This window comes from Oncorhynchus kisutch, linkage group LG26 (genome assembly GCF_002021735.2).
Source record: "Oncorhynchus kisutch isolate 150728-3 linkage group LG26, Okis_V2, whole genome shotgun sequence".
Classification (NCBI taxonomy): Eukaryota; Metazoa; Chordata; class Actinopteri; order Salmoniformes; family Salmonidae; genus Oncorhynchus; species Oncorhynchus kisutch.
In genome coordinates, this window is record NC_034199.2 from 45,452,667 (window position 1) to 45,478,351 (window position 25,685).

A 25,685-nucleotide genomic window follows, 5' to 3' on the forward strand; every position below is an offset into this window, starting at 1 on the left:
TCTTTGTTGCATTTGAGTTTAATACAGAAAGTTTGAGGAAGGACAAGATTGCCTTGGCTAAGGTCTTAGTATGTCAAACACAGATCTATTCACTGAGCCAAAACACAGTCTGAAGAAGAGAAGGAAAACATATGTCAAGACATCAGCAGGTTGTGGTGTGTCTAGTTCATCAGGGCTCTACGGATGTGACTGTGTTCGCTCCAGGCTCGGGGGCTAGTCCAGCTAGCAGAGTCCATAGTCTGATCTTAGAACAGCTACTTTTGGGTCCCAACTAAACTTAAGAGCTCCAGAACAGTGGAGCCCCAAAGGAGGTATGGGGCAAGAGGTGATGGTAGTGGGTGTTGACCGATCACCAGGGTCACGTAGCGTTGATCTCTAGAACGTGGTCATCAGTAGAGGGAAGCACCAGGACCTGGCATCCCTGGCTGTGGTTGAACACCTGTCCCGGGCTGAAGGGCTCCAGGCGAGGCATGGGAAGAACCCTGGACTGCTGCTCCCCGCTGCCCACAGAGTGGACACTTCCCTGGCTACAGAAGCTGGCCGTGTCCCCCTGATCATCCAGAGGCCGGTCCATCAGGGAGAGGATGTCGTTTTCTACACAGCCGTCTGTGAACAGAAGGGTAAAGGGGAGTTAGCACCTGGCACAATGCATAATTAAAAACATTTTAAAACAATTAAAAACATACATTCATGTCAATGGTTGATTTGCATGAATGTCCAATATACATAAGTTAGGATTTAGCCCTGTGAGAGTCAAACCTCTGTGAGAGGAGGAGAGAGCCTGAAGAAGGGAGGTAGGACTCACCTGTATCAGGTTGGCTGGCGGAGTTGGCACTGGGAGGTAGGTACTTAAACACCTTGATGTCAGGGAATGGCAGGTGGCCAGCGAAGAGGGGCATCAACTCAACCTGTACCCTGTGGTTGGCATTAGCATCCGCTGGCATGGACACCAGCCCTGAGCTTCTGCCATACACCACCCAGCTACTGCCTGCCACTGGGGGAGAACAGAGATGGGTTTAATGTGCTCACCACACACACTATAATCCACCACTTGAAGTAAACCCACTTTCTGAGTTTATGCACACATACCTTCATACATGAGCTTGGTGGAGCAGACCTCCTCTGTCTCTGTCTGCCCTTTCTCCTCAGTCCCTCCATCTTCTTCATCATCATCAGGTTCAGCCAGTCGTGTAATGGACATCTCCAGCCCACAGAGGGAGCCAGAGTGACAGTTTTGTTGACCAGCCGCAGGCATGATCTCTGCCCTCACACTGTACAGTGTCTGCAACACAACACACCAGGGTTGGGCTCAATTTTGAATTCAGGAACTGATTTGAATTTAAAAGAAGTGAAAAACAGATTTTCTACTTTTCAGTTTACTTTCTGAATTGACTGACTAATTCCAATTGACCCCAACCCTGCAGAACACAGATATGAAGCAGAACACAGATGTAGAACACAGATATGAAGTAGAACACAGATGTAGAACACATATGAAGTAGAACACAGGTGTAAAACACAGATATAAAGTAGAACACAGATATATAGTAGAACACCGATGTAGAACACAGATATAAAGTAGAACACAGATGTAGAACACCGATATGAAGTAGAACACAGATATAAAGTAGAAAACAGATATAAAGTAGAACACTGATATAAATTAGAACACAGATGTAGAACACAGATATAAAGTAGAACACCGATGTAGAACACAGACGCAGAGTGGAACACAGACGTAGAGTGGAACACAGACGCAGAGTGGAACACAGACGTAGAGTGGAACACAGACGCAGAGTGGAACACAGACGCAGAGTGGAACACAGACGCAGAGTGGAACACAGACGCAGAGTGGAACACAGACGCAGAGTGGAACACAGACGCAGAGTGGAACACAGACGCAGAGTGGAACACAGACGCAGAGTGGAACACAGACGCAGAATGGATCACAGACGCAGAGTGGAACACAGACGCAGAATGGATCACAGACGCAGAATGGATCACAGACGCAGAATGGATCACAGACGTAGAATGGATCACAGTAGTCGAGTGGAACACAGTAGTAGAGTAGAACACAGTAGGGTTGAACACAGTAGTCGAGTGGAACACAGACGCAGAGTGGAACACAGACGCAGAGTGGAACACAGACGCAGAATGGATCACAGACGCAGAGTTTAACACAGACGCAGAATGGATCACAGACGCAGAATGGATCACAGACGTAGAATGGATCACAGTAGTCGAGTGGAACACAGTAGTAGAGTAGAACACAGTAGGGTTGAACACAGTAGTCGAGTGGAACACAGACGCAGAGTAGAACACAGTAGTCGAGTGGAACACAGACGCAGAGTGGAACACAGACGTAGAATGGATCACAGTAGTCGAGTGGAACACAGTAGGGTTGAACACAGTAGTCGAGTGGAACACAGACGCAGAGTAGAACACAGTAGGGTTGAACACAGTAGTCGAGTGGAACACAGACGCAGAGTGGAACACAGTAGTAGAGTAGAACACAGTAGGGTTGAACACAGTAGTCGAGTGGAACACAGTAGTAGAGTAGAACACAGTAGGGTTGAACACAGTAGTCGAGTGGAACACAGTAGTAGAGTAGAACACAGTAGGGTTGAACACAGTAGTCGAGTGGAACACAGTAGTAGAGTAGAACACAGTAGTAGAGTAGAACACAGTAGTCGAGTGGAACACAGTAGTAGAGTAGAACACAGTAGGGTTGAACACAGTAGTCGAGTGGAACACAGTAGTAGAGTAGAACACAGTAGGGTTGAACACAGTAGTCGAGTGGAACACAGTAGGGTTGAACACAGTAGTCGAGTGGAACACAGTAGGGTTGAACACAGTAGTCGAGTGGAACACAGACGCAGAATGGATCACAGACGTAGAATGGATCACAGTAGTCGAGTGGAACACAGACGCAGAGTGGAACACAGTAGTCGAGTGGAACACAGACGCAGAATGGATCACAGACGTAGAATGGATCACAGTAGTCGAGTGGAACACAGACGCAGAGTGGAACACAGTAGTCGAGTGGAACACAGACGCAGAATGGATCACAGTAGTCAAGTGGAACACAGTAGTAGAGTAGAACACAGTAGTCGAGTGGAACACAGTAGTAGAGTAGAACACAGTAGTCGAGTGGAACACAGACGCAGAGTAGAACACAGTAAAAAAGATATAAAAATTGCTGTTTAGCAAAACGCTAAAGCAATCATTTTGCTATGACTGTCTGGGAGTGGTCTAAATGAGGGGCATAATTGGACGAGCCTAATGGGAGGAATATGGAACCTGAAAACTAGCTGTAATTGGTAGAGAGGTTTGAAACTCTGTTATTGGTCTATTAACTTATATGGCCTGGTGACGTCGCCAGGCAAGCTAAAACTCCACCCATGCAAATCTGCTGATTAGTAGGACCTGTGTAGATTGTATTTTCAATCAGAAATTACCAGGAAATAACACAGATGAAAATGTTTCATACTTTTACAGTGTTAGTTTCATCAGCTGTTGTACAATATGATACAAAACACAATAAAAACTGAACTTTAACTCCACTGGGCCTTTTAGGCTGACAGGCTCAGGTACATTAGGCTACTCACTGTCACTCTCTCCAGTTGAAACTCGTAGTGGTAGGGCTTGAAGGCTGAGACTTCCTCAGAAGCAGAGGAGAAGCTGGCAGAGAACACACACTGTAGACAGACTGGCATGTTTTCCTTCCACCTCACATCCCATACGCAGTAAACACTCTGCTTACTGCACACCAACTATATATAGAGAGAGAGAAGGACCACACTCTGCTTACTGCACACCAACTATATATATAGAGAGAGAAGGACCACACTCTGCTTACTGTACACCAACTATATATAGAGAGAGAGAAGGACCACACTCTGCTTACTGCACACCAACTATATATAGAGAGAGAGAAGGACCACACTCTGCTTACTGTACACCAACTATATATAGAGAGAGCGAACCACACACTGCTTACTGCACACCAACTAATATATATATATATATATATATAGAGAGAGAGAGAGAACCACACTCTGCTTACTGCACACCAACTATATATATATATAGAGAGAACCACACTGCTTACTGCACACCAACTATATATATATATAGAGAGAGAGAACCACACTGCTTACTGCACACCAACTATATATATATATAGAGAGAGAGAGAGAACCACACTGCTTACTGCACACCAACTATATATATATATAGAGAGAACCACACTGCTTACTGCACACCAACTATATATATATATATAGAGAGAGAACCACACTGCTTACTGCACACCAACTATATATATATATAGAGAGAGAACCACACTGCTTACTGCACACCAACTATATACACTGCTCAAAAAAATAAAGGGAACACATAAACAACACAATGTAACTCCAAGTCAATCACACTTCTGTTAAATCAAACTGTCCACTTAGGAAGCAACACTGATTGACAATACATTTCACATGCTGTTGTGCTAATGGAATAGACAACAGGTGGAAATTATAGGCAATTAGCAAGACACCCCCAATAAAGGAGTGGTTCTGCAGGTGGTGACCACAGACCACTTCTCAGTTCCTCTGCTTCCTGGCTGATGTTTTGGTCACTTTTGAATGCTGGCGGTGCTTTCACTCTAGTGGTAGCATGAGACGGAGTCTACAACCCACACAAGTTGCTCAGGTAGTGCAGCTCATCCAGGATGGCACATCAATGCGAGCTGTGGCAAGAAGGTTTGCTGTGTCTGTCAGCATAATGTCCAGAGCATGGAGGCGCTACCAGGAGACAGGCCAGTACATCAGGAGACGTGGATGAGGCCATAGGAGGGCAACAACCCAGCAGCAGGACCGCTACCTCCACCTTTGTGCAAGGAGGAGCACTGCCAGAGCCCTGCAAAATGACCTCCAGCAGGCCACAAATGTGCATGTGTCTGCTCAAACGGTCAGAAACAAACTCCATGAGGGTGGTATGAGGGCCTTTTTTTAAAACCTTTATTTAACTAGGCAGGTCAGTTAAGAACAAATTCTTATTTTCAATGACGGCCTAGGAACAGTGGGTTAACTGCCTGTTCAGGGGCAGAATGACAGATTTGTACCTTGTCAGCTCGGGGATTCGAACATGCAACCTTTCGGTTACTAGTCCAACGCTCTAACCACTAGGCTACCCTGCCGCCCCGGCCTGATGTCCACAGGTGGGGGTTGTGCTCCAGACAGAGTCTGGAGACGCCGTGGAGAACGTTCTGCTGCCTGCAACATCCTCCAGCATGACCGGTTTGGCGGTGGGTCAGTCATGGTGCGGGGTGGCATTTCTTTGGGGGGGCCGCACAGCCCTCCATGTGCTCACCAGAGGTAGCCTGACTGTCATTAGGTACCAAGATGACCAAGCCTCATTTTGACTCGTTTTAAGGACATTACATCAAAGTTGGATCAGCCTGTAGTGTGGTTCTCCACTTTAATTTTGAGTGTGACTCCAAATCCAGACCTCCATGGGTTGATACATTTGATTTCCATTGATCATTTTTGTGTGATTTTGTTGTCAGCACATTCAACTATGTAAAGAAAAAAGTATTTAATAAGAATATTTCATTCATTCAGATCTAGGATGTGTGATTTTAGTGTTCCCTTAATTTTTTTGAGCAGTGTATATAGAGAGAGAACCACACACTGCTTATTGTACACCAACTATACAGAGAGAGAGAGAGATAACCACCTTACATCAAGTGAAAGTTACAAAAGTGAAGGTCTTAAATCTGTGATGAAAATAGGGCTATTGGAATATTGCTGATGTTGAGACTTGTCAGAGTGTCTGTCTCTTCTGATGGTTCATTGTTAAGTTACCTGTTGTGCTTTAGTATTGAGGGACTGCAGTTCCAGAGAAGACTCGTGATGTTTCTCTGTTAGCCTCTGGTCCATCAGGTGAAAGTTCACATCTGACACGTTCTGTAGACACACCTGGATGTACTTCCTGTGAGTCAGGTCAAAGGGTAGCGGTCAAAAGGTCAAATTCTTTCAGATCTACAAACAGAAAACCAGCAGTACCCCGGACCTCATAGGTTAAGATTTGAATACTAGGTGTTGTTTTTTCCCCAGGTTACCTGTTCCCTGCTGATAGTAGTGAGGGTGTATCTGTTCCCTGCTGATAGTAGTGAGGGTTTATCTGTTCCCTGCTGATAGTAGTGAGGGTTTATCTGTTCCCTGCTGATAGTAGTGAGGATTTATCTGTTCCCTGCTGATAGTAGTGAGGGTTTATCTGTTCCCTGCTGATAGTAGTGAGGGTTTATCTGTTCCCTGCTGATAGTAGTGAGGGTTTATCTGTTCCCTGCTGATAGTAGTGAGGGTTTATCTGTTCCCTGCTGATAGTAGTGAGGATTTACCTGTTCCCTGCTGATAGTAGTGAGTGCTTGGCCTTAAAGGGGATGTAGAAGGTGAGAGATATTGGAGTGGAGTAGATGGACCAGGGACAGTCTACAGACATCTGTGCACAGAGAACAGAGAGAGACAATGACAGAATATGTTACTCATCTCCATTCAAAATAAGCCATCCAATTCTTTATAAATTAAGAAAAATAATAATTTAACTTGACAATGTAGACGAAATGCATAACAAATCCCGAAAGTCATTGAAAATCACTATATCTACATTATTTATCCTGCATTGCTATCAACAAGATCAAACATATCTGTCCTCAGTACCCTCTGGTTGATGGCGGCCATGTGGTTATCGGGGTGGCTGTAGCTCCGGGGACGGTAGTGTATCTCTCCGTTTGTGAGTCTCTGGTTCTCGGGCCGGACTGGATCAGAAGGGATGACACACAGTACCTCCAGCTGAAACTCCAGGGTGTGATAGGGTGGGGTGGGAGGTAGAGAGATACTGGTCACTTTGTCAGACGACTGGATGAACAGAACACTCTCATCCACACGCTCTGCAGATGAGAGGAGAAGAGGGGAGGGTGAGGACAGAGAGAGAGAGAGAGAGAGAGAGAGACTCAGTGAGGGATGAGGAAGTATGATTGGTGTGGAACTAAGTTGAGAAGGAAGACACGGATGAGCAGAAAACTACAGCTAGGATCAGGATACAATGTAGGGTGCTTTCACATGTCGTCGTCTCCCCCCCTGTATAATCCAGATCCTGGAGCATTTAGTGTGCTCATCCGAGACATAAAGCATGTAATGAAACGCAAACGAACCCTGGCTGAAATGAGTGCCGTGTATTGTGACGCAGGCATCGTAATTCGCGTGTAACTTTTCGTTCATTGTAAACAAACTAGCTTGCTAATAACATCATGTAGAATATGCGTCTTGCAAATCGCACCCTTGCAAATCGCATCCTGAAACTGTTATTTTTGTGGAAGGAAAATGTATTTTTTTGTAGAATTCTATATTTTTTTTGTAGAATTCTATATTTTTTGTAGAATTCTATATTTTTTTGTAGAATTCTAATTTTTTTGTAGAATTCTAATTTTTTTGTAGAATTCAATTTTTTTTTGTAGAATTCTATATTTTTGTAGAATTCTATATTTTTGTAGAATTCTATATTTTTTGTAGAAACGCTCCAGGATACCGAACCAGGGACCTGAATTTCATATGTGAAAATTTCTCACGATTTCTCTGTTCTGACCTGCAGTGCTGTTGAGGATGGTAGCAGGGCAGGAGGAGGAGGTGAGGATGGGCATGCTGTCTATGTTAGTGAGCTGCAGGGCGTCTCCCTTCTTCACAGTGTAGTGTCCTGTCTGCAGCCTGACCTTTGCCCTCTGGGGGAGGCCTGCCAGCAGCTGGTCTGAGACAGAGACAGTGTGTTTTTTGAAAATGGTCCGTTCAAACATTGTATTTCACATTTACAATACATGACCGTCAACACAAAAACAACAACGAAACATACAATATATACAAAAACAAACTAATTGCATTACACAAAACAGCAATGAAATATATCAAAATCATAGGACAAAGGGTAAAAACACACTTAAGACAAGGAAAATACAGTATGGGCAGTGATGAAAAAAGTACCCAATTGTCAGACTTGAGTAAAAGTAAAGATACCAATAACAGAAAATGAAAGTAACCCAGTAAAATACTACTTGAGTAAAAGTCTAAAAGTATTTGGTTTTAAATATACTTAAGTATCAAAAGAAAAAGTAAAAGTATAAAACATAAATCATTTTAAAGTCCATATACAGTGGGGAGAACAAGTATTTGATAACCTGCAAAATCGGCAGTGTTTCCTACTTACAAAGCATGTCTGTCATTTTTATCATAGGTACACTTCAACTGTGAGAGACGGAATCTAAAACAAAAATTCAGAAAATCACATTGTATGATTTTTAAGTAATGAATTTGCATTTTATTGCATGACATAAGTATTTGATACATCAGAAAAGCAGAACTTAATATTTGGTACAGAAACCTTTGTTTGCAATTACAGAGATCATACATTTCCTGTAGTTCTTGACCAGGTTTGCACACACTGCAGCAGGGATTTTGGCTCACTCCTCCATACAGACCTTCTCAAGATTCTTCAAGTTTCGGGGCTGTCGCTGGGCAATACGGACTTTCAGCTCCCTCCAAAGATTTTCAATTGGGTTCAGGTCTGGTGACTGGCTAGGCCACTCCAGGACCTTGAGCTACTTCTTACGGAGCCACTCCTTAGTTGCCCTGGCTGTGTGTTTCGGGTCATTGTCATGCTGGAAGACCCACCCACGACCCATCTTCAATGCTCTTACTGGGGGAAGGAGATTGTTGGCCAAGATCTTGCAATACATGGCCCCATCCATCCTCCCCTCAATACGGTGCAGATGTCCTGTCCCCTTTGCAGAAAAGCATCCCCAAAGAATGATGTTTCCACCTCCATGCTTCACGGTTGGGATGGTGTTCTTGGGGTTGTACTCATCCTTCTTCTTCCTCCAAACACAGCGAGTGGAGTTTAGACCAAAAATGTATATTTTGGTCTCATCAGACCACATGACCATCTCCCATTCCTCCTCTGGATCATCCAGATGGTCATTGGCAAACTTCAGACAGGCCTGGACATGCGCTGGCTTGAGCAGGGAGACCTTGCGTGCTCTGCAGGATTTTAATCCATGACGGCGTAGTGTTTTACTAATGGTTTTCTTTGAGACTGTGGTCCCAGCTCTCTTCAGGTCATTGACCAGGTCCTGCCATGTAGTTCTGGGCTGATCCCTCACGTTCCTCATGATCATTGATACACCACGGGGTGAGATCTTGCATGGAGCCCCAGACCGAGGGTGATTGACCGTCATCTTGAACTTCTTCCATTTTCTAATAATTGCGCCAACAGTTGTTACCTTCTCACCAAGCTGCTTGCCTATTGTCCTGTAGCCCATCGCAGCCTTGTGCAGGTCTACAATTTTATCCCTGATGTCCTTACACAGCTGTCTGGTCTTGGGCATTGTGAAGAGGTTGGAGTCTGTTTGATTGAGTGTGTGGATAGGTGTCTTTTATACAGGTAACGAGTTCAAACAGGTGCAGTTAATACAGGTAATGAGTGGAGAACAGGAGGGCTTCTTAAAGAAAAACTAACAGGTCTGTGAGAGCCGGAATTCTTACTGGTTGGTAAGTGATCAAAAACTTATGTTATGCAATAAAATGCAAATTAATTACTTAAAAATCATACAATGTGATTTTCTGGATTTTTGTTTTAGATTCCGTCTCTCACAGTTGAAGTGAACCTATGATAAAAATTACAGACCTCTACATGCTTTGTAAGTAGGAAAACCTGCTAAATCGGCAGTGTATCAAATACTTGTTCTCTTCCACTGTATATGGTAAATTAAGCATTTGTGTTTCGTAAGTCCGCCAAATCAGAGGCAGTAGGAATGAGCAGGGATCTTCTCTTGATAGGTGCGTGAATTTGACAACTTTCCTGTCCTGTTAAGCATTCAAAATGTAACAAGTAGTTTTGGGTGTCAGGAAAACTGTATGGAGTAAAAAGTACCTTACTCTCTTTAGGAATGTAGTGAAGGAAAAGTTGTCCAAAATATCAATAGTAAAGTATAGATAGACCAAAAAAACAACTTAAGTAGTAATATAAAGTATTTCTACTTAAGTACTTCACACCACTGAGTTCAGCATATTAATGTGTGTGGCAGGGTAGGCTCCTCAGAGGAGGACCATCCTACTCAGTGAATTTCCTACAATTCTTTGGGGTGAAACAAACAAAAAAAGTTCACATTTTTAGATAAACTGCTAAATATAGTCAAGTCACCAAATAACTAATTAAAACACTATTTTGCAATGGTCTACAGAAGCCTCAACAGCACCCTCTAGGGAAGCACCATGGTATGGTATAGCCGGAGGACAGCTAGCTTCCGTCCTCCTCTGGGTACATTGACTTCAACACAAAACCTAGGAGGCTCATGGTACTCACCCGCAGCCATAGACTTACACAGTAATTATGACGACTTACGGAGGATGTCCTCCAACCTATCAGTGCTCTTGCAGCATGAACTCATATGTTCAACTGGCTAAATCAAAGAATCAGAGAATGAATCTAGTACTGAAAGCATAAGCTACAGCTAGCTAGCACTGCAGTGCATAAACTGTGGTGACTAGTTGAATCAAAGAAAGAAAGACAATTTAATTTCTTCAAAAATGAAGAAGCAGCAGAGAGCTAGCTATATTTCTTTCTTTTTTTCTTAGTTTTTCCTTTCACTTACTTAGCTCATGCCGCTAATTTAAGTCTACTCAACAACCTGTCTCAAACAGAGAGGAATGCTATATATGTTGGCTAGCAAGCTAACTGGCTAAAGCTATCCAACACTGCAACTCTTCCAAGTCAAGGCAATCTTTTCGGTTTTATACATTTTATTGCCATCGGGGTCTGCAGATTCTGTTGCAAAATGTTTCTTAAAGGGGTACTTCTGGATTGTCAATTTATCTACTTCCCAGATGAACTCGTGGATATCATGTCCAGTAAGAGGGAAGTCGAGGTGGTAGTACAGGTGTGATTATATCAGTCATTTGAACTGTGTGTATCATAAACAAAATTTGAGTGTTTCAATTAGTAGTTGTTTAATCTGTTAACAAACCTTTTTTTATTTTTTATTTTTATTACTTGTATCTAGTTTTTTTGTGGTTTGGTTTTCATATAAGCCCTTGGATTCCAACCTGTACACCGTTTTATTCAAATGATTCACATCTGTATTGTTGTCTATCACTTGTTTTCTTTGGTGCAAATAACTCAAACTAAATGTGTCAGAGAGAGAGAGAGAGACAGAGAGACAGAGAGAGACCTGTGAGGGGCTCCACAGTGAGCTGGGGCTCCTGAGAATAGACCTCATACTGGACCAGAGGAGAGATGTGAGGGAGGACAAACTGGACCTGGCCCACTGTGGCACACAGCTGACGCAACGTGTAGGTACCGAGCTCCTGACTCTACACCAGGGGAGAGAGAGAGCGCGAGGGAGGGAGGGAGAGAGAGAGGGGGAGGGAGGGAGGGAGAGAGAGAGGGGGAGGGAGGGAGGGAGAGAGAGAGGGGGAGAGGGAGAGAGAGAGGGGGAGGGGGAGAGAGAGGGAGGGAGCGAGCGAGAGGGAGAGGGGGAGAGAGGGAGGGAGCGAGCGGGAGGGAGGGAGCGAGAGGGGGAGGGAGGGAGCGAGAGGGAGAGAGGGAGAGAAAGAGGGAGGGAGCGAGGGGGAGAGAGGGAGGGAGCGAGCGGGAGGGAGCGAGAGGGGGAGGGAGGGAGCGAGAGGGGGAGGGAGGGAGCGAGAGGGGGAGGGAGGGAGCGAGAGGGAGGGAGAGAACAAGCGGGAGGGAGCGAGAGGGAGAGAACAAGCGGGAGGGAGCGAGCGGGAGGGAGCGAGCGAGAGGGAGTGAGAGAGATAGAGAAAAGAGTCAATAGACAATCTACAATCTCAAGTGATAATGACGTCCTGTATTTGCAGTTAAAGCGATGTCCTGTGGAAGAGGACAATCACAGCATGATAATAAGGGTCTTACTGGTACACTGAAGACAATGCTGTTGTTGCCCGGCAGCACAGTGACATCACCGCTCATTAGCATCTTTGCCCCGTCATCCATGACAACAGGAACTGGGCTGACAAGGTTGGGCATGTCCGGTGACGGGCTGCTGTCATGACGACGCATGACCAGGTGTGTGTTCTTACACACCATGCCGGTGGAGTTGAGTGTACGAGGGTCCGAGGAGCTGCGGTCCTGGATCTCTTCCAGCTCCAGAGAAGGACCAGCAGCGGAGGGGGGCATCGCTGAGGAGTTACCCAGGGGGAAAAGCACCGTCCCTGGGTATGGCCGTCTCTGTGGCCCCCTGGTCTTCCCGTTAGTCTCTCCCTGCTCCAGGTTTAAGTGAACACTGGCAGCCAGCTGTTCCAGAGGTACGGCCACAGGCATCAAGCTGCGCAGACACAACTCCACCTGCAGGGCGGTGCCAGAGTGCACCGTGGCTGTTGCCGGGCGGAACTGCAGCTGCTTGAGCTGGGCGAAAGAACTCATACTGAGCGCCACCTTCTGGGCTGTAGAGGGATAAGAGGTGAAGGGAGAGAGAGACAGGGGCACGGTGAAATATAATAATGTGTCAATAGATGGATCTACATCAAGGCTCCAACACTACCCTAGCACACCTGACACGTTCAGCAGGACGCAACGTTCTGGAACTTTCCGATAGAAATATGTTATATGTAGAACAAACACGCCTCTCTGACATGTAGAATAAGGAATCACATCGGCTCCAATCATTGGCATTTCTATCTGCAACATTCAAAAACGTTTGGTAACCGAACGAGGCCCAGGTTAGTTACGACTGGGGTCGAACGAGGCCCAGGTTAGTTACGACTGGGGTCGAACGAGGCCCAGGTTAGTTACGACTGGAGTCGAACGAGGCCCAGGTTAGTTACGACTGGGGTCGAACGAGGCCCAGGTTAGTTACGACTGGGGTCGAACGAGGCCCAGGTTAGTTACGACTGGGGTCGAACGAGGCCCAGGTTAGTTACGACTGGGGTCGAACGAGGCCCAGGTTAGTTACGACTGGGGTCGAACGAGGCCCAGGTTAGTTACGACTGGGGTCGAACGAGGCCCAGGTTAGTTACGACTGGGGTCGAACGAGGCCCAGGTTAGTTACGACTGGGGTCGAACGAGGCCCAGGTTAGTTACGACTGGGGTCGAACGAGGCCCAGGTTAGTTACGACTGGAGTCGAACGAGGCCCAGGTTAGTTACGACTGGAGTCGAACGAGGCCCAGGTTAGTTACGACTGGAGTCGAACGAGGCCCAGGTTAGTTACGACTGGAGTCGAACGAGGCCCAGGTTAGTTACGACTGGAGTCGAACGAGGCCCAGGTTAGTTATGACTGGAGTTTGAGCGAAAACCTACAGGACAGGAGAGTAGTTCTCCTGGAACAGGGTTAGACATAAATCATGTTGACTGACTAAAATAATCTGCTATGACTGGCTGCTTACCCTTGCTGTCTGTTGATTGGTTGGCGAAAGTCAGGATCTCCTGACAGAAGTGAATCCTCTCCTCATTGGTCAGATTGGCATCACCTGCCAACAAGGCACTTGTCTGCAGGTAGCTAAGGGTGGGTTGTCAAGGAAACCAGCAGCCAACGGGCAATGACAACGAGAGCTACAATATGCGAAAGAAATTGGTCCTTCAGACTAGCTTATACTGTAGTTGTAAACATCCTTTGCTATTTGTTGTCGTTTTCTTCTTATTTGTTTTAATTCAACGTTTTTATGTGCTATGTGTTATGACTGCTGGAAAAAGAATTGCCTCTCTGAGGACATCAACATTCTCTGAATCTGAATATAGAAAAAGTGAATGGCATTCATTCAAAGAGATGACATAATGGCAACAATTGACACATTTGGCATTACACTTTTCTACTCATTTACATCCAGTGAAAATTCCTCTGTAGGTTTCTTCCTAGGTTCCTGCCTTCCAGGGAGTTTTTCCACTGTGCTCCTGCCTCTGCTCTTCGGGGTTTCATTGATTGGGGATACTTCTCGGTCTTCCCCAGCAGTTTCTGGCACTCAGCCATCTGCTTCCTGGTGTGAGTGACAGGTAGGCTCCACCCCTCTGACACGTATGACCTCAGAGCATTCTGCAAGAAGCTCTCCGCCTGCTCAGGATCACCTTTCCTCCTTATTACGTGCACACACACACACACACACACACACACACACACACACACACACACACACACACACACACACACACACACACACACACACACACACACACACACACACACACACCCTGTACTTGACTTCTTGACTGTGCAGAAGACGGTAGAAAGACATTTACAGGCAGAAGTGGAATTGATGACCATCACGGTCTCTTACATGTAGAACTCAGCCAGGCTCTTCCCAATGAGCCGCGCTGACCTCATCCTGCCAATGGCCGTGTACATCTCCACAGCAGCATGGGACAACTCCTGATGGACGGATAGAGGATGGAGGAAAGGAGGGAGAGAGGAAAGGAGGGAAGAAAGGAGGGATGAGGGAGGAAATTAGGAACGGGGGGATGGGGGGAGGGAGGGAGGGAGGAGAGAAAGAAGGAGGGAGGGAGGGAGTGAGGGAGGGAGGAGAGAAAGAAGGAGGGAGGGAGTGAGTGAGTGAGTGAGTGAGGAGAGAAAGAGGGAGGGAGGGAGGGAGGGAAGGAGGGAAGGAGGGAGGGAGGGAGGGAGGGAGGGAGGGAGGGAGGGAGGGAGGGAGGGAGGGAGGGAGGGAGGGAGGGAGGGAGGGAGGGAGGGAGGGAGGGAGGGAGGGAGGGAGGGAGGGAAAAGAATAGAATGAAGGAGGGAGGCACAGGGGGATAAATTGATGCTGTTTAGTTTAATCAAGCCAACATACTTTTTATCTGACAGCCTGTCACCACATACACACCGACATGTTTCATATCTGAACTTACAAGATAATGTCTCTCAAACGCCTCCACAGAAGACAGGGCCTCCTTCAGTTTTTTATACGGGCTCTGCAAGCTGTGGACTGAAAGAGGAACTAGGACAAGTGAGGAATTGATCCCACTAGAGGAGTGCTCTGTACATTGCTGTAGCATTTGGCTCAGAACCTAGATCTCATCCCGTCTGCTTTGTCAATGCCAATCTACTGAGAGACGATATCAAGCTACTGTGGTTTCCCATTCAAATGTTTTACGGTTGTGTTCCTGCCTATAATTTGTATACCCCCCCCCCCCACACACACACACACACCCCCTCACCAGTCTCAGCCTTCTCATCCTCCAGTCCAGCCAGCAGGTCCACAGTTCGGTTCAGCTCCAGAGACAGTGGACCCTTCTCTGACACCAGACCACACATATAGCCCAGAGACTTCAGCTGGGAGGGAGGGAGGGAGGGGAGTTGGGTTTGAAAGAAGTTAAGAAAATAAAAAATATGAACTTTTAATTTAACCTTTATTTAACCAGGCAAGTCAGTTAAGAACAAATTCTTATTTTCAATGACGGCCTAACAGTGGGTTAACTGCCTGTTCAGGGGCAGAACGACAGATTTTCACCTAGTCAGCTCTGGGACTCGACCCAGCAACCTTTCGGTTACTAGCCCAATATGAGGTACATTTATAGTAGCTATAATATAATAATGCTTCAACCAATCAAAGCCCTTTTAACGTCAGCATTTGTCACAAAGTGATTTACAGATACCCAGCCTAAAACCCAAAAGAGAAAGCAATGCAGAGGCAATGCAGAGGCAGAAGCACAGAGGCTAGGAAAAACTCCTTAGAAGGCAGGAACCTAGGATGAAGCCTACCTTGTCAGTAGCATAGGCCCACAGGCCCACAGTGTGGGAGACATTAGCCTCTAGCTGGGCCTGGTCACAGCAGCCTTCTATACGATGCAGCACCTCCAGGCAGCTGAGGAAGACCCAGCAGTCTAATGCACCCTCCATCATAGACACCTACACAACAACAACAGTTTAGCTAACAGCACACTGCAAAACGCTTGTAATTAAACAGAGAAAAGAACACACAGAGAATGAGAAAGAGAAAGAGAGAGAGAAGAGAGAATGAGAAAGAGAGAAAGGAGAGAAGGAGCGAGAGAGAGAGAAAAATAAGTGAGGCAGAAGCAGCAAGAAAACTCCACCATCACCACCCAGTAACCATACCCCATCACCACCCAGTAACCGTACCCCCATCACCACCCAGTAACCGTACCCCCATCACCACCCAGTAACCGTACCCCCATCACCACCCAGTAACCGTACCCCATCACCACCCAGTAATCGTACCCCATCACCACCCAGTAACCGTACCCCATCACCACCCAGTAACCGTACCCCCATCACCACCCAGTAACCGTACCTCCAGCAGGCATAGCTCCTGGACACAGTTATGCAGCAGCTCCAGGGCTCTCTGTGTCACCTCCCAGGGCCTCTGGAGGAAGATGAGCAGGGTACACTGACGACAGAACAGGTAGCTGCGTAACTCTAGCAGGCTAGCCTGCCCGCGTTGGATCCCATCTCTCTTTTCCATGTCTATGGGGCGCCGCAGGAGCAAGCCAGTCCAGCTCTTCACCGGGGAGCAGAAGGAACCCAGCCAGTTGGCCGCGTCTACAAACAGACGGGCAGAAAGACACAACTATATGCTGGTTTTAATGTATTGAGTCGCTAACTTATAAAGCTTGAGTGATTTTGGGGCAAAACCGGCAAGGCCAATTGTGAGTCTCCCGGTCGCCAATTGTGGGTCTCCCGGTCGCCAATTGTGGGTCTCCCGGTCGCCAATTGTGGGTCTCCCGGTCGCCAATTGTGGGTCTCCCGGTCGCCAATTGTGGGTCTCCCGGTCGCCAATTGTGGGTCTCCCGGTCGCCAATTGTGGGTCTCCCGGTCGCCAATTGTGGGTCTCCCGGTCGCCAATTGTGGGTCTCCCGGTCGCCAATTGTGGGTCTCCCGGTCGCCCGAACACCTATAAAGCTTGCGTGAGAGGGAGTGGCTATACATGTACCTCCAGCCCCGAAGTTGAGAACATACTGAGTGAAGAGGGCGTCCAGCTCGTCGTACTGTAGCAGAGCATCCTCAAACTGCTGTAGCATCTCAAACACAAAGGCCAACTCCTCCTGCACACAACAAAACACAGATACACATCACACGTGATCGAACATACAGTTCAGAAACTGATTAGTACACACACACACACACACACACACATACACACACACACAAAAGCATCCCGGAGTCGCCTCTTCACTATCGACGTTGAGACTGGTGTTTTGTGGGTACTATTTAATGAAGATGCCAGTTGCGGACTTATGAGGCGTCTGTTTCTCAAACTACACTCTAATGTATTTGTCCCCTTGCTCAGTTGTGCACCGGGGCCTCCCACTCCTCTTTCTATTCTGGTTAGGGCCAATTTGCACTGTTCTGTGAAGGGAGTAGTACACAGCGTTGTACCAGATCTTCAGTTTCTTGGCAATGGACTAGCCTTCATTTCTCAGAACAAGAATAGACTGACGAGTTTCAGAAGAAAGTTATTTGTTCCTGGACATTTTGAGCCTGTAATCGAACTCACAAATGCTAATGCCCCATATACTCAACTAGTCTAAGGCCAGTTTTGTTGCTTCTTTAATCAGAACAACAGCTTTCAGCTGTGCTAACATAATTACAAAAGGGTTTTCTAATGATCAATTAGCCTTTTAAAATGATAAACTTGGATTAGCTAACACAACGTGCCATTGGAACACAGGAGTGATGGTTACTGATAATGGGCTTCTGTACGCCTATGTAGATATTCCATTAAAAATCGTCCGTTTCCAGCTACAATAGTAATTTACAACATTAACAATGTCTACACTGTATTTCTGATCAATTTGATGTTATTTTAATGGACAAAAAATGTTGCTTTTCTTTCAAAAACAAGGACATTTCTAAGTGACTACAAACTTTTGAATGGTAGTGTATACACTATATATATATATAAATATATAAATAAACACACACCCTCTTCTTCCTGTATAAAACCACAGATTCACCTGAGACATGCTCTCACCTGAGACACACAGACTGGCAGGTACAGACCTACCTGTACCATGAAGTAGTCACAGAAGCTCCATCCGGGCTGATTGCGTTTCTCCCGGAGGGTGCGCATGTCCTCCTCGAAGCGTCCCAGGTTCTGAGTGAAGGACATCAGCAGTAGAGTCCTCAGCTTCAGCAGGAAGGCACTCCACGACTCCTGAGACCTGGACGAATTCTTTAGAGGGTCTGACAGAACCACACAACTAGGTGAGAAAGAGAAAGAAGGAGAGAGAGAGGAGAGAAGGAGAGAGAAAGAGAGGAGAGAAGGAAAGAAGGAAAGAGAGAGGAAAGAAGGAGAGAGAGAGAGTAAGAGCGAATGAGAGACATTTGTATCTGATCTGTCAGAACAATTCTTTCTTCTGGCTATTTGTGTTTTTCATTTCCAGCCTCCATTTTGTTTGTATCTTGTGTTGTAAAGTGTGTCCATTTTGTTTGTATCTTGTGTTGTAAAGTGTGTCCATTTTGTTTGTATCTTGTGTGTCTCACCGGTCATTATGCTTGTTACAGAAGTCGTTGCGGATCTTGTCCACTAAGGAAGAGCGAGGCAGGATGTTGGTCTTGTTCTTCTTCTTGGCATCGCTGGTCTCCACGACAACGATGACCCAGTCAGCTGACCCGTGGAGCCGCAGGTTGCCCTGCCACCTCATCATGTTGTCCCTGACTGACGCCTTGTACACCTCAGTGTCCTAGAGGGTTTATTGACAGTTCATTATTCATTCATTGGTTAGTCCTTTCTGAACCCCTAATAATAATATTAACAATAACAACAATAATAACAACAACAACAATACTAATAACAAAGACAAGAATAATATTAACAATAATAATAATAATATTTGTTAATCATAACAATAACAATAATAATAATAACACCAATATGAATAATTATGATAATAACAATAACAGTAATAATAACAATAATAATTTTTTATAATGACATCATAACAATCATAATAATAACAAGAATAATTATATTTTTTTGTTGGTTCACTGTTTCAGACAATCATAAAGTAACTCTCTCACATTACGAGTAAAAACAAAACTGCTGTGTATCTCCAGTCCCTTTTCAAGGCATCAAATGCCAGGAAATAGTAATGGCGCAAACCTCTATAGGAGTCATTACTATCAAATGCCCTGGATGAATGACATTTATTATTTAATGAGTCCAACAGCCTTGATATACTAAAGTGCTTCTAAAACAACAAAAGGTTCTCTGCCATAGCTATCCGTCACGCACTGTTTCCCACGTCGGTCACGAGTCGCTGACTGGACTGCACTTCTTTAAAACAAGTGAACCGCCCTTTTAGTACATCAACAAACTTCTGTTTCCTCAGCACTTTTCGACTGATCGCTCTGCTCTCCCTGAACAAACTGAGGGGCCAGCCAGGTTACACTCATTAGGAGAACGAAGACGGACAGGACGGACAGGACCGGACGGACGGACGGACAGCCAGACAGCCAGACAGACGAGGAATAGAGGAATCCTCCTGAGACTAAATGCAAACAACATGTGAACCAGCTGGAATACACAACATGTAATGTGTTGTGTCTGTCTGCCATCCATCTGCTGCCTGCACTGAGAATAATACTGATTATCCACTCTGAAGCAAATCATCTAGCTAGGCTGTTACATCCCACCGGTTATTTAATGGAGGGTAGAGTAGAATTTGTGTGTGTGTGTGTGTGTGTACGTGTTCAAGTCCCCACAAGAATAGAAAACAAACGAGAATTTGACCACCTGGGGACATTTTGTTAGTCCCCACGAGGTCAAATACTATTTCTAGGGGGTTTAGGGTTAAGGTTAGAATTACATTAAGGGTTAGCAGCTGGGGTTAGTTTTAGGGTTAGGCTGGGGTTAGTTTTAGGGTTATGCTGGGGTTAGGTTTAGGGTTATGCTGGGTTAGTTTTAGGGTTATGCTGGGGTTAGTTTTAGGGTTAGGCTAGGGTTATGGCTGGGGTTAGTTTTAGGGTTATGCTAGGATTAGTTTTAGGGTTATGCCAGGGTTAGTTTTAGGGTTAGGCTGGGGTTAGTTTTAGAGTTATGCCAGGGTTAGTTTTAGGGTTAGGCCGGGGTTAGTTTTAGGGTTAGGCCGGGGTTAGTTTTAGGGTTAGGCCGGGGTTAGTTTTAGGGTTAGGCCGGGGTTAGTTTTAGGGTTAGGCTGGGGTTAGTTTTAGGGTTAGGCTGGGGTTAGGCTGGGGTTAGTTTTAGGGTTAGGCCGAGGTTAGTTTTAGGGTTAGGCCGGGGTTAGTTTTAGGGTTAGTTTTAGGGTTAGGCCGGGGTTAGTTTTAGGGTTATGCTGTGGTTAGTTTTAGGGTTATGCTGGGGTTAGTTTTAGGGTTATGCTGGGGTTAGTTTTAGGGTTATGCTGGGGTTAGTTTTAGGGTTAGGCTAGGGTTATGCTGGGGTTAGTTTTAGGGTTATGCTAGGATTAGTTTTAGGGTTATGCCAGGGTTAGTTTTAGGGTTAGGCTGGGGTTAGTTTTAGAGTTATGCTAGGATTAGTTTTAGGGTTATGCCAGGGTTAGTTTTAGGGTTAGGCCGGGGTTAGTTTTAGGGTTAGGCCGGGGTTAGTTTTAGGGTTAGGCTGGGGTTAGTTTTAGGGTTAGGCTGGGGTTAGTTTTAGGGTTAGGCTGGGGTTAGGCTGGGGTTAGTTTTAGGGTTAGGCCGGGGTTAGTTTTAGGGTTAGGCCGGGGTTAGTTTTAGGGTTATGCTGGGGTTAGTTTTAGGGTTATGCTGGGGTTAGTTTTAGGGTTATGCTGGGGTTAGTTTTAGGGTTATGCTGGGGTTAGTTTTAGGGTTATGCTGGGGTTAGTTTTAGGGTTATGTTTTTGGGTTAGGGTGAAAGGGAAAATAGGATTTTGAATGGGACTGAATTGTTTGTCCCCACAAGGTTAGCGGTACAAGACTGTGTGTGTTTACAGTAAAACGGACACAGCACCACGTACACAGCAGTCTGTCCAGTAGATATGGAGGAAGGGGAAAGTGAGGAGGGCTTTGTTTCCCTCTTTAGGGAGGAGTTCCTCTTTGAACTGGACAAAGTTGGCCTCTAAATGGATCATCTTTGGTGCTCGTCCACACGACCTAAGATAAAAACACACATATATATATATATTATGGTATAGACATTCTATAAAGGAGTTTATACATTATAATGCTTATACACTGAGATGCTCTTATCTAGCATAGACCAGTAAGCCAACATTTAGTCGACAAAGTCATTCAACAGTTCCACAAAAAATTAGACCAATTACTCCCTGGCACATCTTGTCAGCACTCACCTCCTCCACTCCATTGGTTCCCTGGGAAGCTGCTGGGCCAATGGGGTGTAGAGAGAAGTGAACAAGGCCTGGTCCCCAGCACCTGGTGGAGAAAGGGGGAGATTAGGGAAGAGGAGGGAGGAAAGGAAGGAAGGAGGAAAGAGAGTGAGGGTAGGAGGAGAGAGAATGAGGAGAACAGAAAATCCCCTGATACCCAATAAGTACCTGTCAACACAGGATTATACGTTCATTTAAAACAGCCAGTTGAACTTCAGGACTGTAATTGAATAGCCCTGCCCTATGATCCAGCTACACTCAATAAGCCCTGCTGGCTATCACCCCTCTGTCCTAGTGGTGTTTCCAAACCCGTCCACGGCTGAAAAAAGCACAGGTTTTGAAGATACTGACATGACAGGCGGTACCCCATCCCCCACCAGACTCCCAGAACCAACCTTTTCCTGTGTGGTTAAAGGTTGATATGTCAGGGAGTATCCCATCCCCCACCAGACTCCCCGAACCAACCTATCTTTCCCTGTGTGTGTGATTATGAGCGACGGTGGGGGGGGGGGGGGGGGGGAGCAACACCTGTTCAGAAATGTTATGCTGAGACAAATTCTGTCTCGGTAAACAGCATTCTGTTGTTACCTTGACAACAGCAAAGCAAAGCCCACTACTGGGCATTCAGGACTAAGAAACATAACAAGGCTTGACGTAATGAAGCGGTGGGAATATTCTAATACACTGTGGTACACATGCACTGGAAGAATGTAGTATGTCCCTTCTATTGCTGCTGTTTTGTGTGTCTGTCACAGGCAAACAGCCATTGGACTTCAAATCTAATTGACCTTTCAATCATACAAGTGCTGCAAGGCTGCGCCATAAAGCTGAGACTTTGCCCTTGTGAATAGGGCTGTTCAGAGACCAACGCTGTATAGCTCTGCTAGTAAATCCTGTTGTTGCCTCTAATAGTAAAACTGCACACAGCCCTGGTATGGTCCCCCCCCCCCCCCCCCCCCAGAGAGAAGAGCCCTGGTATGGTCCCCCCCCCCAGAGAGAAGAGCCCTGGTATGGTCCCCCCCCCAGAGAGAAGAGCCCTGGTATGGTCCCCCCCCCAGAGAGAAGAGCCCTGGTATGGTGCCCCCCCCCAGAGAGAAGAGCCCTGGTATGGTGCCCCCCCCCAGAGAGAAGAGCCCTGGTATGGTGCCCCCCCAGAGAGAAGAGCCCTGGTATGGTGCCCCCCCAGAGAGAAGAGCCCTGGTATGGTGCCCCCCCAGAGAGAAGAGCCCTGGTATGGTGCCCCCCCCCCCCCCAGAGAGAAGAGCCCTGGTATGGTGCCCCCCCAGAGAGAAGAGCCCTGGTATGGTGCCCCCCCCCCCCCAGAGAGAAGAGAATGGAAGCTCATTAAGGTTTTCTGGCTACAATGGAAATTGTGTTTTTATTTTTTTATTTGACCTTTATTTAACCAGGCAAGTCAGTTAAGAACCTATTCTTATTTTCAATGACGGCCTAGGAACAGTGGGTTAACTGCCTGTTCAGGGGCAGAACGACAGATTTTAACTTGCAACCTTCCGGTTACTCGTCCAACCCTCTAACCACTAGGCTACCCTGCCGACCCAAATGATGACAGATCTTATCAAGCATACCGGAGGTTATTCTACTTATATTTGAATCACTGACTTCCTCGTCCATTCATCCCTCAAATGAAGTATAGGAAACCTATAGGATGCCAGTAGTATAGCCGACTAAACGCAATGATTTGTGATGGAGATGTGCGGCGACTAGTGGCGACGGACTAGAGCTCCGACGTCTCAGAAAATTACGTTTTTTAATCAAGAACGACTGATTTCATTACCCAGAAAAAAGTCCGCAATTACACAAAATAATCAGTCGTTTTTTATTAATCATTCGTTTTTTAAACAACTTTAAGTGACACTAGTCACCGCACAATAAATTGCAGAGTTGAGTTTAATCGGCTACTAGAAGTATGGTATATTAAGCCCATAGGTTACCAACCCAGCCAGGTCACCTGTGATACAAGTCAGTGTTCGACGTACATCCATGTTAGAAGGGCGTTGGGAGACTACGTAGAAACAGGATACTAGGGGCAACAGTGAGCGCTGTTACCTTAAAATGGGTTTTAGTTTGGCAAGGTCCTTGTGGACGGGGATAGTGGATGGGAGTCTTTGTCTGGCACCAAAGGTTGCATGTTTCGTATCCAGTGATAGAAAGTTGTTTTTGAGATTTCTGTTTTAAGTCTATCCCAAAACCTTAACCATTTGGAGTTAATGCCTGACCTTACGATTTCAGAGTTAATGCCTGAAACTTAACCTAAAACAGTTTGACATTTGAAACAACTTTGAAATGTGACTTTTGAGAAAAAAAATGTTTAACCTAGTTCTGACGTGACTGTGAGAGCTTGTTGACCAGCCAGGGTGGTCCAGGGACAAGCAGGCCAGAGCTGTCAAGACCACCAATAGGGTCAAACCTTAAAATAACTTTTCTGAGAAGCTCACTTGAAAGGCCAACAGAGGAGTTTCTCCCAACACACGCACACTCAGTGGAGGAAAAAGTACCCGATTGTCATACTTGAGTAAAAAAGAAAGATACCTTAATGACTCAAATAAAAGTGAAAGTCAGCTCATATATAGGAGAAGGACAGCACATATGATCGGTCTACATTAGCTGATATAGTAGCGTAGCCTATTGCATATCTCATCATAAAATGATAAGGAAAGAAACTGTGATTGAAGATGGTTCAATGAGCGTTATCAATTTGTCAAGCGGCGACGGCCACTGTCCTGCAAGAAATGGTGCTGACGTTGAAAAAGCCAGCCCATTCTTTAAGGCCACTGATATGCGGCGACAACTGGCTGCCTTGCCTGAGCTCAGTGTCAAACTCACAAACCTCGCTACAAATAGCTGAATAAAAAACGAGAGCAACATCATCCCAGCAACAAAACACTCACATGTCACAATCGGCTTGTTCTCCATTGTGTAAATAATGGGCTTCTCCTCTTGAGGCTCCATCATGGATTCTGATAGTCAGTGATAGCCCCCCATGTCATGTAAAAATCCGGTTTGTTTTTAGTAAATGCTTATGCATGCAGACAGTCGTGAGGTGTAATCATTAGTCCAAACAGTTACAAAACAGTTGCGTTGAGCAACGAAAACGTTCGTTTCAATTGGACAAACTCAGGTAGGTCCATCCCCATTTCGTTCCGTTTTCTTCCGTTTAAGAAACGTTTTGCAACAGAATCGTAATGAATAAGCCACTGATGTATGGCTGGGGGCTGCGTCCACTGGCCGTGTCCCGTGACACTTCCTGGAACACACCTTCGTTCTACTACGTAGGGCCATACGCAATTTAAAGGGAACGCCGCATAGAACGCTGCAGCAGCTGATGGCTCCCCTGGACGGCTCACTAAGTGAAAATGTATAAATGCCAGAAAACAGAATCCGTTCTCATGTGGTGTTCCTAACTGGAAACAGACCAATCAATAAAATGTATCTTTTAAATAGATTTGTTCAAATATATGGATGTTTGATTACAATGACTATTCGGAATGACTGTTTTAAATAACTGTAGTAACATTTATGTAAAGTTATAATTGACAAGTAGGTGGCAGGTAGCCCAGCAGTTAAGCGTGTTCTGACAGTAACTGAAAGGTCACAGGTTCAAATCTCAGAGCTGGCAAAGTGGAAAAATCTGCCGTTCTGCCCTTGAGCATGGCAATTAACCCTCAATGTCTACTGGTCCCTGGATGTTGATTATGGCAGCACCCCACAACTCTCTGATTCAGAGGGGTTGGGTTAAATGTGTTAGACACATTTCAGTTGAATGCTTTCAGGTGTGGAACTAGCTATCCCCCCTTTGCTATGTCTATCGATTCATGTATAATAGAAAGTATTACCGGAGTGCCAAGGCTTCTCAACAGTTTTTACCCCCAAGTCATAAGACTCCTGAACAGGTAATCAAATGGCTACCCGGATTAGTAGCGAGTCCATGTACCCAGACTCGCTACTGTTTTTCACTGTCGCTACTGTTGTTTTTATTTCTTTACTTACCTATTGTTCACCTAATACCTTTTTTTGCACTATTGGTTAGAGCCTGTAAGTAAGCATTTCACTCAAAGGTCTACTACACCTGTTGTATTCGGCGCACGTGACAAATAAACTTTGATTTGATTTATTACTATCTGCTCCCCTATCAAGGTAAAATGGCTATGTCGTCATGATACGTTGGTTAGCACTTTCCTGGTTGGTGCAGAAAGAGAACAGCTTCCTGTGGTTTTACAGTGCATTTGGAAAGTTTTCAGACCCCTTGACTTTTTCCACATTTTGTTACGTTACAGCCTTATTCTAAAATTGATAAATAATTTTTTTCCCTCATCAATCTACACACGACACCCCACAATGAAAGTGA

The 25,685-nt window shown here is 45.7% G+C and overlaps 1 protein-coding gene across 2 annotated transcripts; it reads right to left on the reverse strand.

Annotated features, from left to right (window-relative positions):
• On the reverse strand, window positions 1–24,508 carry LOC109870887 (trafficking protein particle complex subunit 10). Of its 2 annotated transcripts, XM_031805900.1 has the most exons (23): window positions 24,229–24,497; window positions 21,284–21,365; window positions 20,951–21,086; window positions 18,492–18,691; window positions 18,013–18,208; window positions 16,939–17,050; window positions 16,300–16,547; window positions 15,750–15,896; window positions 15,206–15,320; window positions 14,897–14,973; window positions 14,329–14,420; window positions 13,987–14,127; window positions 13,444–13,556; window positions 11,974–12,503; window positions 11,270–11,411; window positions 7,639–7,797; window positions 6,714–6,943; window positions 6,395–6,495; window positions 5,859–5,985; window positions 3,609–3,773; window positions 1,090–1,282; window positions 806–994; window positions 1–606 (listed from the first exon to the last, which is right to left on the reverse strand). In XM_031805900.1, exons 1-23 carry the CDS (start codon window positions 24,290–24,292, stop codon window positions 359–361), a joined length of 3,807 nt encoding a protein of 1,268 aa, XP_031661760.1. In that variant the 5' UTR covers window positions 24,293–24,497; the 3' UTR covers window positions 1–358. The 2 variants fall into 2 exon arrangements, with proteins under 2 accessions (XP_031661760.1, XP_031661761.1); XM_031805901.1 differs by lacking the exons at window positions 1–606; window positions 806–994; window positions 1,090–1,282; window positions 3,609–3,773 and adding an exon at window positions 3,855–3,917 and having other exon boundaries at window positions 24,229–24,508.
• Between the last annotated feature and the right edge of the window lie 1,177 nt (window positions 24,509–25,685).

Bases quoted from the DNA above. Each gene is read 5' to 3' on its own strand.
- LOC109870887 (XM_031805900.1), bottom strand. From the start codon at position 24,292: ATGATGGAGCCTCAAGAGGAGAAGCCCATTATTTACACAATGGAGAAC. The intron at 17,051-18,012 runs GTAGGTCTGTAC...TGTTGTGTGCAG, and splicing joins GTGACTACTTCATGGTACAG to GAGGAGTTGGCCTTTGTGTT. The intron at 607-805 runs GTGAGTCCTACC...TTCTGTTCACAG, and splicing joins CGCCAGCCAACCTGATACAG to ACGGCTGTGTAGAAAACGAC.